Source organism: Podarcis liolepis, assembly GCF_965112155.1.
Source record: "Podarcis liolepis genome assembly, chromosome: 14".
Classification (NCBI taxonomy): Eukaryota; Metazoa; Chordata; class Lepidosauria; order Squamata; family Lacertidae; genus Podarcis; species Podarcis liolepis.
In genome coordinates this window covers 23,776,559-23,793,688 of record NC_139569.1, presented here as the reverse complement: position 1 = coordinate 23,793,688, position 17,130 = coordinate 23,776,559, and the positions used below count along the sequence as shown (strand labels likewise).

The following is a 17,130-nucleotide window of genomic DNA, read 5'->3' as shown; positions in this document are numbered from 1 at the left end:
TAAGGGAGTGTCAGCACATTACAGGCTCTATCATTACATTGACTCTACGGGTACAAGTGCTTATGTTAAATGAGTGTACACCAGTTGGTTTTTACAGCTCAGTTTTGTATACACATGGCATGTCTAATATAAAGGCTGCTGCTTTTCTCTCGTCTGCAACTAGAGATGCTGCACTTAGAGGACAATCACAGAATCATTGAGTTGAAAGGGTCCCCAAGGGTCATCTAGGCCAGCCCCCTGTAACGCAGCAATGACAGTTCAAGAATCCCTGACAGACGATCATCCAGCTTCTGTTTAAAAACCTCCAAAGGAGAGTCCACCATCTTCCGAGAGAGTCTGTTCTACTGTCGAACAGCTCTTCCCATCAGAAAGGTATTCCTAATCCTATACATTGAATTGGATTTACCTGTGTGTAAGCCCCACTGAATACAAAGAACCTTACTACTGAGTAGACATGTATAGCCTTACACTGTAAGATATTTACTCTCAGTTAAAAATTAACGCCACCACTGGCCAGAATTCTTTATGGGCCCCAAAAAACTTAACTAAAAAACTACCTCCCCTTCTCTCCACGCCCCCGATCTGTGTGCGTTTAGAAAGAAAGGCATGAAATCTTCTTTCAATCCGTTTTTTTGCTGACGAGTGCCCTCCTCTGCCGCCGAACCCACAGACTGCTGAGCTAAAATTCTCGACGCCCGCATCTATTTCCAAAGTCAACTCCGCCTTCTGCCAATCTCCGGCCCTTTGCCCGCCGCGTCCAGGGATTCCTAAAGCACACCCGGACACACCCTCTCCAAGTGGCGAGATTTGCCGCTCTACCATTCTTATCTCTGTGTGTCTCTCCCAGGCTTAAATCCTGGAGACGGAGGTTGTCGCTGGGTGGGCCGGAAGTGACGCCTATTGAAAAGCTGGGCGCGGGAATCGAAGCGGGCGGAGGCGGCTGCAGGTGGGCGAGAGCGGAGGGAAGCGAGGCTTGTTGCTGTGCGTTTGTGGCTTGTTTTGTCTTGCAGTTCTAGCCCGGAGGTGATTTTGGGATGTGCAGAAGGGGGGGGGGTGCAATAGGAAGGAATAAGCTAATGGGAGGGAGCTGAAGACTCACCCAGTTTGCGGAATAGCAGCGAAATGTGGTGTTCGTGTGTTTGATGAGACTGAATTGCTTCGCGGGGGTTTGGGGTGCTACCAAGTCAGGGTTTGAGGCACAAGGTGATGGGAAAGAGGGTTGGGGGCATGACAAGGTGGGGGCTTTAGTCGGGTGGTGATTGAGGCGAGAAAACAAACTGCTGGGGTGAATGGTTGGGGGCAGTTGCATCATGGCAAAGTTGGGGGGGCTCCAGTGTAAAGTTTGGGGTTTCCCATAGGAATGCATTGAAAATCAATCAATGCGTTCCTATGGAGACCGTCCGGGGACAGAGGGGAAGCGCCCCGGACCTGTTTTAAAGCAAGGGAAGGGGCAGCGGGGAGAATCGCTTCTCCCCGTTGCCGCCCCTTGGTTCAAAAGGGGTCCGGGGAGAGAGGGGAAGGCGCGCTGTTCCCTCTTTTGAAGCAAGGGGCGGAGGGGAGAAGATCGCCTGTTTTAAAGCAAGGGAAGGGGCAGCGCGCCTTCCCCTCTGTCCCCGGAGATTGCGGGGCTGGCAACGGGGAGAAGTGATCTTCTCCCCGCCGCCCCTTGCTTCAAAAGAGGTCCGGGGACAGCGGGGAAGACACGCTGCGCTTCCCCGCTATCCCCGGAGCTTGCGGGGCAAGCTTCCTTTTGCGAAGCAAGCCCATAGGGAAATGCGTCTTGCGAAGCGGCTAAGAAAACGAAAAACTCCTTCGCCTAGCGAGTTTTTCGTCTTCCGAGGCGTTCGTCTTGCGGGGTACCACTGTATACACCGCCCATCTGCCTGGGTTTCCCCAGCCCAGCCACTCTGGGTGGCTTCCAGCAAAATATTAAAATACAGTAATTCATAAAATACAATAATAAATGATGGTGATGATCTTTAATGTTTGAGTTTGAATTTAAATGTGAAATGTAAAACTCAATAAAAAAGATTATATTAAAAAAAATGTTGGTGAAGTCATGTCTTCCCTGAGTTTCCATTCCCCCCCCATGCATGTTAGGAACATAGGAAGTGCACTGCCTTATACTGAGCTGGACCATTTGTCCATCTAGCTCAATACTGTCTACACTGACTAGTGATGGCTCTCCAGGTTTTTAGGCAGGAGTCCCGTCCCCCCAACCCTGGCTGGTGATGCAAAGGACTGAACATGGAACTTTCTGCATGCAAAGCAAATGTGCTATTGCTGAGTTAGAGCACATGATCGAAGCTGGTTAAAAATGGGCAGGTCGTTTTCCTCGTAGAGGCATCAGTGGCAAATGCCTTCTTTCCCCCCCTTTTCCTCTTTCTAGCCTTTGCCAGCCTTGACAAGTTGCACGCTTTGGGAGTTACTCTTCAACAGTCATGGAGTCCACTAAAGAAGAGGGAAGTGTCATCTGGATTGATGAAGATGAAGCTGAGAGTTCCTTGGGGAGTTGTATTTTGTTGGCTGATGATGCAGGTAACTGCTTTTTATATATAGATATAATTCTCTCAGTAGAGTCTGAAAAGTTTCTTGTTTTGTCCTTTTGAACTGTGGGTGGGCTCCTTGTTCTTTGTATTGCTATAGAGTACAGTGCATGGGATAAAAAGAAGCAGAATAAGAAAGTGAGTGTTCATTTTAAAAACAAACTGTCTTCTAAAAGCCCCATATCTAGGTGCTTGTGGCAGGCCAGGAAGATTTGGACTATTTGGAAAGAATTTGTGATTTTTGTCTTATTGTTACTTTTCTTCTCTTGCACCATCAAGAGCTTGAAAAGGGAAAAAAACCACACCAGGAGCATTTGTGGTCTTATTTGCAAAGCTGTATAAAACACTATGGAGGTGGGGTCAGTGTAGAGTAGTGGATTGTACCTGTAAAGGATTCTTAAATCCCTCAAGCAAGTAGGTAACTAACTACAAGCCTGTGTTGTTTTCTGAAATATTTTGGGCACCATCTAGTTCTTAGCTGTTGCAAAATTTAACTGTCAAATAATCAAATATTTATTACCAACCGCTAAAGAAAGTACAAAATATATGAAACGTACAAAATCAGATCCTCAGAAGAACACAGGTAATAAGAGCTAACAATCATAGCAGGTCTACGACTGATTACATATTTGATATTTGTCACCTGATCTTTGTTAATGAATCGTTGCTATTTTACTATTGGGGCCACGGGTGAAAAGCTAAACAGAGCTGCAAAGGAAGGTGTCTTTTAAATATAAAGTGATTCTTATTGAAATTTAGTCCTGACATTCTTTGTTGATGTAGAAAAAAAATAAATTCAAGCAAGCTGAAGAAACAATAATGGATAAGGCATAGAAACAACAATCTGGAAGACGAAAGGAAGCAATTAATACATTTTTAAGCTAAAGACCAAAACGAATATGTCTTAAAAGAATGATGTTTCTACAGATTCTATATCTTGCAATTACTACTACTACTACTACTATTAATATTATTTCAAGTGAATGAATCAGTCTTTTTTTGATCAGCCTGTTTTATAACTGACCAAAATGTGGTTTATGAATTTGCCCTAACTCTCAACACGCTCTCCTTTTTCTTATAAAGCTTGAGGTCTGGGCAACGCCTTTCTAGAATTGCAGTGAAATGGTATTCAGTATTTTTTCCTTTTACAGAAGAGATTCCCTTGAAAAGGGAGAATACAGAAGAAGCTGTGGATGAGGAGGTGATAGTTACTTTCTGCAAGAGAGCAAAAGTGATGCCCCACGCGAGATACGACTGCCCGACCCACCCCTTTGAGTATGTATCATGCCACAGAGGAGAACAAAAGGGAATTCCACAAACACACCTTCCACTGGGGAGAAAACACACACACTGTGCTTAAGCACAGTTGCATCGGTACAGATCTAGTGGAAATATTTGCAGCCGAGAAGAGGGGATGGGGGACTTTTGGTGCTTCAAAAGTTGCTGGATAACAAATTCTGTCGGCCTAAGAAAAGATGACCAGTCGTCTGGGGTGATGGGAGTTGTAGTCTATCAACATCTGGAGGATCAAATGTCCCTGCACTTGGTCCAGAAGACTGAGGGTTCTTGACTCCCAAGCATTCATTATGTCCCTCCTTCAAATAGCTCCTGTAGCAAAGAGGCCAGATGTAGTCCTCCATATATCTCTGGCACATGGAGCAGAATTCAACTAAAAATGGCCCCATGGCCAGTCCCATGGGCCTTTCTTAGTCCCGCTGTGCTCCATGCTCTCCTTGAGTGCTTTTGCCTGGTTCAAGATCTTGCTTAACTGGAAGTGTGGGTGAGTGATAGTGTAGAATTCTTTTTACTTTTGTGGGGCCAGAATCCATTGCAGAGTGTCACTTTTGCCTATGGCCCCTGCCACCAATGGCATGCAGCCCCCAGAAGCTTGTCCATATTGGAAATGCAGGCTTTGGCCTGAAAAAAAAAATTCCCCATCCCTCTCATAGGGACATTTTATAACGAGGGACATAACAGAAGTTGAAAGTGCAGTGCATTGAAACCCTTTTATGATCTGCTATCACAACGTGGAGCTGTTTCTTGTCTGCTTTTAGGCAAGGGGAATGTGAAACATCTTGCCCCCTTGGGAGAAACGCAGAGACATGCAGCGAGTGCTACTGCTACATTTGTGATAAGGTTGCTGCAGAGGTAAGGACGGCTTTGGGGATGCGGGACTCCTCTTTCTGCAGAGAGACCTTTGTCTCTCTAGAGTGGTTGGGTTACACCACAGGTTCCGATGTACCTGCAGACTCCTTCCTGGTGCCCACAGGATCCTGCCCCCTTGCTGCTGAAACTGGGCTTGAAAGCAGCCTTCTATTCCAGCTGATAGAAGTTATTTTCAAGCCCAATTGCAGTGCGGGTGGACAGTTTCAGTGTGGATGTGTTACACACTGATAGTGGTTAATTCGTCCCTCCGGCTGTGACTTGCCTCTCACACCCTGAAAATGCCCCTGTGTCACAATTAGGTTTGCAGGGGGGAAGGGAAGAGCCTTCTGTTGGCTCCATCTAAAGCAGGGCTAACATTTGGCCCTTTGGCTGTTGCTGGACTACAGCTTTGTCCATCCCCGTCCATTGGTCATGTGGGCTGGGTTGATGGTTGTTGAAGTCCCACAACATTGGAAAGCCACAGGCTCTCCATCCCTGAGTTGCCGAGTATTAAAAGCTAGAGACAAACAAGAGACAAGAACAGCTTCCTTCTGTTCTGGATGTCAATATCCAGGGGCATCTATATGGCTGCTTCTGGAAGTAGATGCTAGCTTTTGCTTTTTTCCCAGCAGTGTTGCACTTACATTATTCTCCCAAGGAAACTATCTCCCAAGGAATACTGTTCCATTCTCTGCAGTTTCCTTTCTCCACTTATGTCGTTCTTTAATATGCTGAGGAAATGGTAGGTGCCCTAAGAGTGGGAACCATTTGCAGGCTGCAAGGAACTTACAGATATTGTAGATTTGATAAAAGTCCAACCTTCCTTTCTCCTTTTCCTTCCTCCAGTGTAAAGATTGGGTGACGCCTTCATTTTGCCATTGCAATGCACACAACAAAAGCAAATTCTGGAAGGATCAGTGGAATTCTGCTCTCACTGGCAGCCTCTCTCAGTTCAACTTGGAGCTCTCAGAAATCGATGCCGATGTCCAGCATGGTGGTGAGTGGAGGCGCATCAGTGCCACCAAAAAATTTTTGTGTTAAGAATAGGGGCAGTTTGTTGATTACATCTCTATCCCATCCACCTCGCAAGGACCACAAGAAAGTGTAGGTAAGATTCCCAGGTGTTTTCCACCTGGGCAGTGACCAGATGCAAAGGCCCAATATCGCAACATTTGCAGGAGAGGGTGGAGATGCCCTCCACAGTTAAAAAGCGAGTTGTAAAGATGTTTTATGTTTACTCAGTTACTTAATGCTGGTGTGGAGAGCCTTTGGCTCTGTGAATGTTGCTGAACAACAACTCCCAACATCTCTTGCCATTGGTCTTGCTTGCCAATGTTGTTTGGAGCTGTAGTTCCCCGAGGCTTGACTTACGAAAGAGAAATGTCTCAATTCAGAAAATCTGAAGATGAACAAACAATGATTTCCTCGTGGGGCCGTATATCATTATATAGAGCAGGGATCGACAGATATTGAATAGCTGTGGAACTTCTCTGCCCTGTGGGATGGAGACATCCAGATAATGGGGCAGGCAGGGTCATACTAGATTTGTAGACCGTTGCTGGTTGAAGAGGCTCCTTCTCGGTTCCTTCCCTGTGTACCTCTCTCAGCTCTCTGAATAGCATCGCCATCTATCGTGGATCCTTTTTCTGGTTGCTGTGCTCTATTTCCAAGTGTCTTCTTCCACTTCACAGCTTCTGTCGAACAAGGGCCCTTACGGAACAACGCAATGCAGGAAATTGCTGAGCTTTTTTATACTTATTACCGCCCGAACTATGGAACACCGTCCTCTGGGTATGAGGCCAGCACTGCCACCCGCCATGACCACCAGGGGGCAAGCACACCCCGCATTAGGGGCAGGGAGGCTGAATATAATGCATTTCCCAGCACTTCTGCGTCTTGGTCCTCCCAAGCCTCTAATGCATCTGCCGCTCACCGGGTTCCCACTTCCACGGCAGCCTCTACCTCGGTTCTGGCCCCAGGCATCGCTCAGGATCTCTACCAAAGCATTAAACAGCCAGTGATGGGAGTGATCGAGCAGCTGAAGGCTGCAGTGGGTCACATGCGCCATAGATCAGCAAATGGCGCAAAGTCAAGCAGATGGCACTCTTCTTCTGAGCCCTCTTCAGAATCCTCAGCCAGAAACCACAAAAGGGCTAAGAGGAAGGCAGCTGACGCGTTCGGGAAGGTTGCTGAGCAAAGAGACACCAGACGTTGCCATAAAATTCTGGGAAAAGACAAGAGGAATAGTTGCAAGCCTGCAGGCAATTTGAAGAAGGGAGCAGAGGGAGGACATTCGGACCAAAGTCCTTCAGACCTGTAAGCTTTTCAATCCCAATGACTATGAACCTCTTTGGGACAGAGTACTTTCCACCTTAGACCTTCAGGATCCAGTTCCAGTGCCTCCGCAGCAGCCCACCTGCGTTCATGGAGATGTTGAAGGTGCCCTTGGTAAACATTCCAGCAGGGGTGCTTCTCCCAGGTGACATTGTTCATCAGGATGGAAAGATGACCCTTCAAGACCGATTTCATGGCTCATCTGACAAAGCTTTGTGTAGGGCTCTTCGAGCTGCCATGGCTGCCTCCATTATGGCTCGGACTTCCTTGGTTTGGCTGCATGATTGGCTGATGAAGAATCGGAAAGCCTACCCTTAAAAGTTCTCTCGGTTGACAATACAAAACAGCTGCTTTGATTGCGGATGCAACTTGGGATGCCGTTCAGTGTTTGTCCAGGGCCATCGCGGATGCAGTTGTGGCACGCAGGTATCTCTGGGTGGTGCATTCTTCAGTGGACTTGGCTTTTTGGGACACCTTTCAGTGACATCCACCTCTTTGATGAAGAGTTGCCGGAAGATGTATTGAGGAAAACCAAAAGCAAGAAAACAGCCGTGCCTTCAAGAAGCAGGAGTCAAGGCAACCTTGTAGGGGTGCCTCTTCCTCCTCCTCTCATTCTAACACAGTTCTGTCCTGTACTGAAGAGTTCAAATTGGGCAAGCCCTTCTGGTCTGGGTCCCGGTTTCAAACTAAAGGGCAAGGCTCAGCATCCTACTGGGGGAGTTTGTCCCACACCTCTAGGAGAAATGGACAGTGGTTTGATGCCACCTCTCCTGCAGTGGGAGGTCAGCCTCAGCTGTTTTCTCCCATGTGGGAAAGGTGAGCAACAAATCTCTCTGTACTGAGGACAATAAACACCATATAATTTTCCATCAATACCCAGAGATACATTCCAGCCATCTCCCGCATCAAAAGTCTCCCTTAAGACGGTGACCTGCCATCTCCTTGGCATCCATGCAACTGAGTTCATTCCCCAGGGGGAGAGAAACTAGGGGGTTCTGTCATCTTTGAAGTGTTGAAGAAGTGGTGTGTGGCAAACTGTAGTGGACTTGAAGTATATCAGGTTTAGAATGGAGACCCAGTTTCGACAGGGGAAACCCTTTGTCTTGGAGATTTCCCAGGTTCCATTGACTTACCTGAAACCTCTCCATGTTCTGATAACAGAACCATGCAAGAAGTTTGTCCACTTCTGTTATCAGAATAAGCATTAGCAGTATCCCCTGTTTCCCTTTGTCCTGGTGTTCCCCTCCCCCTGGAGAATTTTCACAACTCATGGTCTCAGTGGTGGTCTCCTTGTGCCTTCAAATGATACATGAGTATCCCTACCTTGGCCAGGTCATCTTGTCAGCAGGCATCTCTGGGCTAAGCAGTCCATCATCAACACCTTCCAGTCCCAGGGATTTTTAAATTGAGCCCTCTCCAGCCTTCCCAGTCCATCAAGTACTTAGGAACTCAGACTGACGCTGTCATTAGTCAGCTGAGAGGAAACAGATGCTGAGGCAGGATTTCACCAGTATCTGTTCTGAAAAGTCAGAAAATGTCATTATTATTTCCCCCATAAACCTGGCCTGTTAGGCTTCATTATATCCTGCACCATGGTTGTCGCACGAACCAGATTTTACATGCACCCCTTTCAGTGGCTCCTGTTGCTATTTCAGTTCACAGCAGTGGGAAGAAATATTTCCTGTGGTGGCTCAGGCTGCAAAACCTCAGTGGGGTGGGGTGGGGGTGATGATGGCAGTCGATGCCATGTTGGATAGGAAGGCGTTGGGGACAAGTATTCCCAGGATACTGTTCTCTTGCAGAGGCCCTTCACAGCATAAACTGGCTGGAATGCAGAGCTGTAGGCTTGGACCTGCAACCCTTCTCCAGCCTGGTCCATCAAGCTTACAGGCTTGTCAAGACTAATAACATGGTGGTGAAAAGATGTTGGAGGCGGCGTGAGATCAAGAGCCCTCCAACCTCAAGCGGAAGTTGCCCTGGTGTGTGCAGGGCACCATCTGCAATAGCTCTTGGTGGAACACGTCAAGGGCTCTTTGAAATCAGACAGCAGATTTTCTGAGACCCAGAAGAGTGAAGCCTGTCAGTCTGCATTCAAGAGTCTGACATGAAGGTTTGAACTACTTTGTAACCTCAGTGTTTTCACTCTCTCATGTCACGCTTATTGCATGGCATAGAAGACACCAATGTTGGCCTCTGGGCTGCTATAAAGTACATATTTGTGCCAATGCCAATCCTAACCAGGATTCTACCAAAAGAAGAAATTCAGGTCGAACAAGCAACAGTGAGATTGGTAGTCCTTTTTCGGCCATGGAGGCCGTTTTGTTTTGTTCTGTGGTTTTTTTTATAAAAAGCTTGAGGTCCTTGGTTCCTGCCTCCATTCAGGATTCCTCTGTTGCAAGCGACCTCATTTTATCTGAAACCAGAGTGGCTCTGATTAGCTGGCTGGCACCTGAGCAGGTGACCCTTGCAAAATTAGACTACTCTAAGTTGATCATCCAGAACGCACTCGTCACCCTTTTACTATTAGAATGCATGAGTCTTTGCAGGGAGTATTTCCTGCAGCGGCAGCAGCAGAGGAGACAGGTCAAAAGTGACTGCATTTACTCTAAGAGGGTCTGGACCTTGCACTCAGGCCAGCAATGTGCATGGGCATGAGGTGCCCCCTTGCCTTGATATTGTTGCAGCCAGGTTATCATCAGATCAACACTCATCTGCACATCAAGAAGATCCTTAAGGGAGCATCACTGATCAGCCTGACCCCTGTCCACACACTCCCAATTTGGAGCTTGCATGTAGTTCTCGGGGCACTTATGAATGAGTTATTTCAGCCACTGTGTTTGTCTCAACATTGTTGAGGTGTGTCTCTGAACTGCGGGCTTTCTCCATCAAGGACCATTTTGTGCATTTAGGAAGAGGGTGTAGTAATCCTAAGGTAAAGATCTGCCCTGTAATTCCCAAGTTACTTCTTTGTTTCGGGGTTCACAATAGGCCAGAACATTCAGAGACACAGTGGGCATACTCTGGGTGAATGTGGAAGCAAATAGGAGTTAATTTTTTTTATTTCTTGTGCCCCACGTTTTGGGAATTGCTGTGTGACACTCTTTGAGACTTCTAGTGGGTGGGTAGCAGCAGGTTCCTTAATCTTTGATCTAGTGGGTGGCTCATCTGTGCCCCCCCCCCCCGATTATGCTGGACTCCCAAGTTCCCACTATTCCCAGGTAGCATGGCCAGTGGTCAAGGATAATGGGAGCTGGAGTGCAGCAATGCCTAAAAGGACTACAGGTAATCCACCCCGTGTTACTTTAATCTAATTTTTATTTAATGTTAATTGCATTTGATTGCTCCTCCTCCCAAAAGATGCCCAGGGCAGGTCACAAGAGTTTAAAATGGTTTAAAACAAATTACGATTGCAACAGTCGGGTGGGCCCTATCAATATAACATTGCTAGAAGCACAGGAGAACGGTGTGCGATATCCGCCTCTTTCTGAGTGACACATCATGTATTGGGAAGAAATAAGCATTTTTGTTTTCTGCCACCCCCACCCCAATTCTCTGCTGTAGGGGTACTCCTGCAGAAATTCGTGCATGATGTTTCTGTGGAATATAACAAGTATCTGTCTGGAAATAGAATTGCTCCAGACTTCCCCAAATGCCTTTGCCATCGGAATTTGCGTCCTGGGCAGTGTGAAAAATGCAGCTCCTACCCTCTGTATACTGTGCACAGGTAATGTAGGAAACTTTGTCAATAAATGTTTACAAATGTATACCTTTGTGTCTGTTGTGGATATTAAGGCTGTTTCCCTATAGCAGTGTTAGAAACTCAGATATGCAAGCTAATCACCTAATGGCACCTTAAACCTAGGTTACGGTTGGCACAACGGATTGTCTAGGTGCCTTTCTTTTTTAAGCAATGAAATTTATTATTATCATTCATTTCATTTCTTCAATCTCAAAGTGGTTTACAGCACATTAAAATATCCAATAAAGCATTCCAGAATAAAACAAATTCAAGCCTCAAGGAAAATATTTCAAATCCTTCTCTAAGCGACATTTTGGCCTATTTTTTTACCTACTTAATTTATGTAGCTGCCCCATAGAAGTACTCTAGGAAGCCAGTGTAGTGTAGTGGTTAGCAGTGGCAGAGCTTCATGCTCTGGAACCGGGGGGGCGGAGAGCAGGTGGGGGCGGGGCTGGCATACGTCCTGGGGGTGGGGCGCACTGCTTGCAGGGGCGTGGTGCCCAGCGAGGGCGGGCGGGGGGGCAGCTGCGATGGCACGCTACTGGGATAGCGCTGCCGGGGGTGGTGCACTCCCCCTGCACTCCTCTTCCTCCGCCAGTGGTGGTTAGAGTGTCAGACTAGGACCTGGGAGATCAGGGCTCAAATCCCCATTCAGTCATGAAACTCACTGGGTCACCTTGGAGCGTTCCTGGACGATGTATGGATACATTGCCTAGGCCTAGTCTACAGGCAGATTTGCCTACATTTGCCCGTAAAGTGTGTTGATTTGTCAACTTAAGATTTCCAATGGTAATATTTCCCCCCCACCTCCATGATCAAGTGACAAATGTTGCAAAAACCTGCTCCATCTGTGACTCAGTAGCTTTTGGGTTTCATTTTTCTAGTTATGCTTCTGTTTCTGAACTCGTAACAGCCTTTCTAAATCTGGCTGAGAAAGAGAGACCCAAAACAGAGGTCATCATGCTTATGGGAGCAACCAGGGAAATCGCACTCCACAAGGACCTCACTCCGTAAGTAACCCAGGCAGTTTTGCCTGGCGAGCCTTGCTTGTATCTCACTGCTATTGCAACTCTTGCCTTAACATACGTTGAAGATTGTTGGCTGAAGAGGTGGAAATGGAGTAAAGGGATAGGTGACGCTGCTCCCTTGGGTTTCTTTAGGGGGGAGATTCACAAACTGGTCTGCGAGCTTCATTCAAGTGCTTGAAGATGGGAGACCTCACATCCATTGCATTTACTATTCATGCTGATTTTTAAATTGTATTTTAATTGCCACTTTTATTTCTTAAATGGTTCGTTGTATTGGTTTGAACTCTATGGAGGGAGAACTCTGCAGAGGACAGGGACATATTGGGAAGGGCTGGGGCTGGCTCTACTCTTGAGCAAAGCAAAGAACCAAACTTTTTCAAAGGAAAATACCCATTTTACAGAAATGCTGGCAAAAACTGAGTAATGGCGCTTGGTGTTCCTGTCTTCCTTTCTTTGTCAGCTTTTCGCGAAACGTTGGTCACTTGGTGTCGCTGAGCCAGGCTGTGCCTTGTCTAATGTCCAGGTAAGGCGATCAGGGTGCTAAGTGCCTGGCTGCTGCAAAAAGCTCTAAATCAGCTATCCCCAACCTGGGGCCCTGCAACTCCCATCAGCTGCAGCCAGCACAGGCAGTGGTCAAGGCTGAAGAGAGTTGCTGTCCCAAACAACTGGAGGCCATCCATGTTGGGGGAAAAGGAGTAGATGTTAGAAGGAATCAGGGAGGGTTGGGGAACAGAATTAAATCCATCTCAAACTTTTCACAACTCTATAGAATAAAAACATTGCCATGCTTGACCTTGGCTTTGCTTTAATCTCTACAATTTTAGGGTGGTGGTGGTGGTGGTAATTATCTTCTCTTTCCTTACTCCCTGGAGTCTCAATAATGAGGGCATTGAAGTATGTGATGCCTCATGTAATCTCCCCCAGCTTGTCTTTTCCATTCACTTTCTTAACACCAAATGGAATAGTAGCAAAGGTTAATGAAGAACAGACACGAACCCCTTTTGGGGAAACCTGTTCCCTTTTTTCCCTTGCTTTTAAATTAATCATCACTTTCACCTATCATTATTTTAAGCGATTCTACCCTCCAAGAACTTTGAAATAGTGTATAGGCCATTTCACTGCATAAAGCTACTCTTGTCATTACTGAATAGAATTATTCAGAATGTAAGATCTTCATCCCAGTGGTCTGTTTAGGTGTAGACACTTTCTGGTGCAAAAAAAGAAAAAAAGGTTGGGGTACGATGGTTAGTCCCACATTCAGAAAGGGTCTCCTGTGGCAGAGATCCCCTTCTCCTGCAGAAAAGTAGTGGGAGAGCCAGCTCATGCCCTCTCAACACCCCTTAGGATAAATTTAAATAAATGTGTTAGCTGCAGACATATCCCAGGCACTAGCCATGAACTGGTTTCGCACGTGGTGTGTGTGTGTGAATGGATGTCTGGTGTGCAACCAGTCCCCTTTATCACTGAGTTTTCCTGCTGTACGGAAAAGGAATTCTGGAAAGCTGTCGTGCCTAGAAATCTTTCCAAAGTCAGTGGCCTCACAATAGCTGATGTTGGGTCATCCTGCTTCGCTAGCTGATACTAAGAGAGTTTGTGGGCTGCCCTTTATCTCAGTAGTCTTGGTAGAGCATCTGCCTTGCGTACAGAATATTCCAGGTTCAGTCTCCAGATACGGATAGGAAAGAGCCCGATCTGAAATTCTGGAGAGCTGCTGGGCTGGATAGGGGCTGGTGGGAGTTGTCCAAAACTTCTGAAGGGCAGCAGACTAGGGAAGCTGCTTCAAAGCTGCTTCTTTTGTTCTAATTAGTCATTACCTTTCAGGATCACAAGACGACTTCAGAGGCTGCTGGTGCTGAATGACTTTCCGAAGCCTTTGTATAACAAGCTCACCGGGTTTTACCACTCCATTCCTTTCCCGGTTCACTGCCATATCTTCTCAAATAGGTATGCTTCCTTGTTTGAACTGTGTGTTTGGATCTGAAAGGAATATATTCTCAAGATATTTGGTTTCCCACCATGCATATTTATTTATTTCACAAAATGTATATACTGCATGATTGGAAAAAGCCAGACAAACCTCAAAGCGAAAAGAATAAAACAGTAACACTATCAATAAAAACAGTTTAAAACAGCTGTTTAAAACATTTTAAAAAAAATCAGTGATGAGCTAAAAACAGTTTAATACACATGTCAGTATTCCTCATACTTGGGTAGGCTTGCCTGAATAAAAATGTTTTTAGCAGGTTCTAAAAGAGCACAGAGATGGCACTTGCCTGATGTCAACAGGCAGGGGCTTCCAAAGTGTAGTAATAAGTATTGTGTGGCACCAGTAAATAGTGCCAGTTCTGCAGATCAAAGCAGTTGAGTGGGCATATATGGGTAAGGCAGTCTTGCAGGTAAATAGCTCCTAAGCTGTTAAGAACTTTATATACTAATCATAACACCTTCAACTTGGCTCAATATCACATTAGAAGCCAGTGCAAGTCTATGAGCAAAGTTCCCCCCCAAAAAACCCCCTCATTGCCACAGTATTATAGTGGTGCCTCGCAAGATGAAATTAATCCGTTCCGCGAGTCTCTTCGTCTAGCGGTTTTTTCATCTTGCGAAGCAACCCTATTAGCGGATTAGCGCTATTAGCGGTTTAGCGGCTATAAAAGGCTTAGCGGATTAGCGGCTAAAAGGCTATTAGTGGCTTAGCGGCTTAGAAAAGGGGGGGGGAGCGAAAAAAATTTGGAACACTCGCAAGATGCTTTCGTCTTGCAAAGCAAGCCCATAGGGAAAATCGTCTTGCGAAGCAGCTCAAAAACGGAAAACCCTTTCGTCTAGCGGGTTTTCCGTCTTGCGAGGCATTCGTCTTGCGGGGCACCACTGTAGCTGCCATTGCCCTATTGCCAGTGTGATCTCTTGAGAGCACACGGCAGTTAGCCTATGACTTGAAGCAAGGGTGACAAGATTCCTGGCACACTGCTCTCTGTGATTTGATCCTAAACCCACATAAACACGGCCTCGTTTTCATTTCAGCCTGAATTTCGCTCCCTGGGATCACTGCTTGCTGATCTCCGTCTTGAAAGGACAAAATGTTACAGGCCAACGGATGTTGAAAGGGAAAAAAGAATGCCTTTGTGAAACAGTTGCCGTAGTAGAGGCACGAATTGAAAGGATGGAAGGCTGCAGGCAGTAAGTACCTATGGAACAGCGGGAGCATAAGAAATGACGCCAAAAAGCAAGACTAGCCCAGCGTTTGATCTCCAACTTCAGTTGTTCAGATCCCCCTGAGAAAACTCACAGGCAGTTAAAAGAACCTAGCAAATTGGCTTGCACCAAGGTAGACCCTTGATCCATATAGCTGAATATTGCCTGCACTAGCTGTCAGAGGCTCTCCAGAGTTTTACTATTATTTATTAAATTTGTATACCGCCCTTCATCTGAAGAGCGCGGTGCAGTAAAGGGGACAGTTCCATTCCAACCTGAATATGTTGTTGGGGATTGAGCTCGAAATCCTCTGCATACAAAGCAATTGCTCTATCACTGAGCCATGGCCCTTTCCCTTGATGGATATCACCCTCCCCGGTTACCTGTACGTGCCATCTGCTTGTTTCCAGTTTCTGCACGCTCTTGTCTCAAAGGTGTTTGCTATAAACTTTCAGAAACTTGCCTGATTTTGGTGGCTCTTGCTAAATAATCCATAGCAATAAAGCTTGTTGTGAGTGGAAATGTGCTCTCAGATTGAATATTTAGTACTGTAACCACAAGCGCTAGCAATATTTTCACAATAAAACCCAGTGATTATAAAAACAGCTAACAAAAAGGAGCAAAAAACAAACTTCAGGAAAGGAGGGGTGGAAAGTCAAGAACAAACTATGATGATAAATGCTTTGGAATCTCTTTGGAGAATTATAAATTATATTTAAAAAAAATTAAAGCCCTAGAGGAACATGACCATCTTGGGGGTGGGGATCTCTTTGGCCCTGTGTGTTGAAAACACTATTCCTTTTGCTAGTGTGGCCTGATTCACACATCATGGTAAGCCCAAAGTATGATTTTCTGGGATCATGCAGATGTGTTGACTGCCATAGAGGAGCTCCCTGGTCCTTTTAGCTCAGTGCAGCAGGTTAGCTAAACCAAGGTTTGGCTTAGTCTTCTCTGAACCCAGGTATCTCATAAGAACATTAATAAGAACCTACTGGATTAGGCCAGTGGCCTATCTAGCATCTAGTCCAGCATCCTGTACTTAGTGTCCACCTGGATGACTGTGGCAAACCCTTAAGCAGGACCTGAGCCAAGAGCCTTTTTCCCAGCACCACCGTGGATGGCTCAGTTGGTAGAGCATGAGACTCTTAATCTGAGGGTGATGGGCTTGAGCCCCACGTTGGCCAAAGATTCCTGCATTGCAGGGGGTTGGCCTAGGTGACCCTCATGGTCCCTTCCAGCTCTACAATTCTACGATTCTATGAACCATTACTGCCACTGGCTGTGGAGGAAGAGCAGGGTCATGATGGCCGGCAGCCATTAGCCTCCACAAATTCGTCCAGTCCTTTTTTGGAAGCCTTTTATGTTGGTGGCTGTCACTGCCTCATGCGGGAGCAGGTTCCACAGTTTCCTTCTTAACCACAACATGTAGCCAAGAACAAATCTTGACTATTGATCATGTTTAAGGAGGAGGGAGCTTAAGGATTTCAGGTTCAGATGACACACTCAGCCAAGCCTCGGCTTATCTACACCACACCGAGCCTGAAAGCTGTGAGGGTGATGAGGAGGGAATAAATCTCTTCCTTGGCAGCCAGTGCTTTTGCACTAAGCCATGGTTTACCTTTCCTAACATGTAAATGCAGCCTGTATCAAATCTTCCTATGGCGTTACTCCATGCCCTTTGGAGTAGTCTCTTGCAACCACTTGGGGAGCCTTCATCACTGGGTCATCGCCCTCCATTCCTGTCCTAATGCCTTTCATTCTTCCCCAGATACAAGGAGCTGATCCGTTATTTGAAGGTGGTGAAATGCAATGATTCCAAGTGGTAAGCCATTTGAAATTGCTCACAACTCTCCGTGGAGGGTTTATTTTAATCTTCTGTTTACTGGTGGGATTTTGTTTAAAGCTTGCACACCTAAAATCTTTAAAACCAGGGGAATCATAGCTTGGGGCTCTCGATAAACAATAGTGGCCCTGTCTTTACTGAATTAGGAAGTGAGGAGATCAGATTTTAGTGAGTCCCAAGTGTTTCCAGGTCTGGTGAATGTAGGGCTGGGACATTGCCCACTGACACCCTCTACTGAAACAGAAAAGGGTGTGCAAAATGGACCCTTCACTAATTTGAAAGGCTCTTGGCTGCTTACATTTT

The 17,130-nt window shown here is 46.2% G+C and overlaps 1 protein-coding gene across 1 annotated transcript in view; it reads left to right on the top strand.

Moving 5' to 3' along the window:
- Positions 1–668: 668 nt before the first annotated feature.
- LOC310693824 (uncharacterized protein) overlaps positions 669–17,130 on the top strand; it is a 28,611-nt gene continuing 12,149 nt past the window's right edge. The window contains exons 1-11 of the mRNA XM_083476201.1: positions 669–946; positions 2,390–2,538; positions 3,698–3,821; positions 4,601–4,694; positions 5,538–5,688; positions 10,587–10,749; positions 11,649–11,774; positions 12,253–12,315; positions 13,614–13,736; positions 14,814–14,969; positions 16,753–16,806. Coding sequence (XP_083332327.1) covers positions 2,442–2,538; positions 3,698–3,821; positions 4,601–4,694; positions 5,538–5,688; positions 10,587–10,749; positions 11,649–11,774; positions 12,253–12,315; positions 13,614–13,736; positions 14,814–14,969; positions 16,753–16,806 — 1,151 coding nt within the window. The 5' untranslated portion in view covers positions 669–946; positions 2,390–2,441. The remainder of the gene's footprint in view (positions 947–2,389; positions 2,539–3,697; positions 3,822–4,600; positions 4,695–5,537; positions 5,689–10,586; positions 10,750–11,648; positions 11,775–12,252; positions 12,316–13,613; positions 13,737–14,813; positions 14,970–16,752; positions 16,807–17,130) is intronic.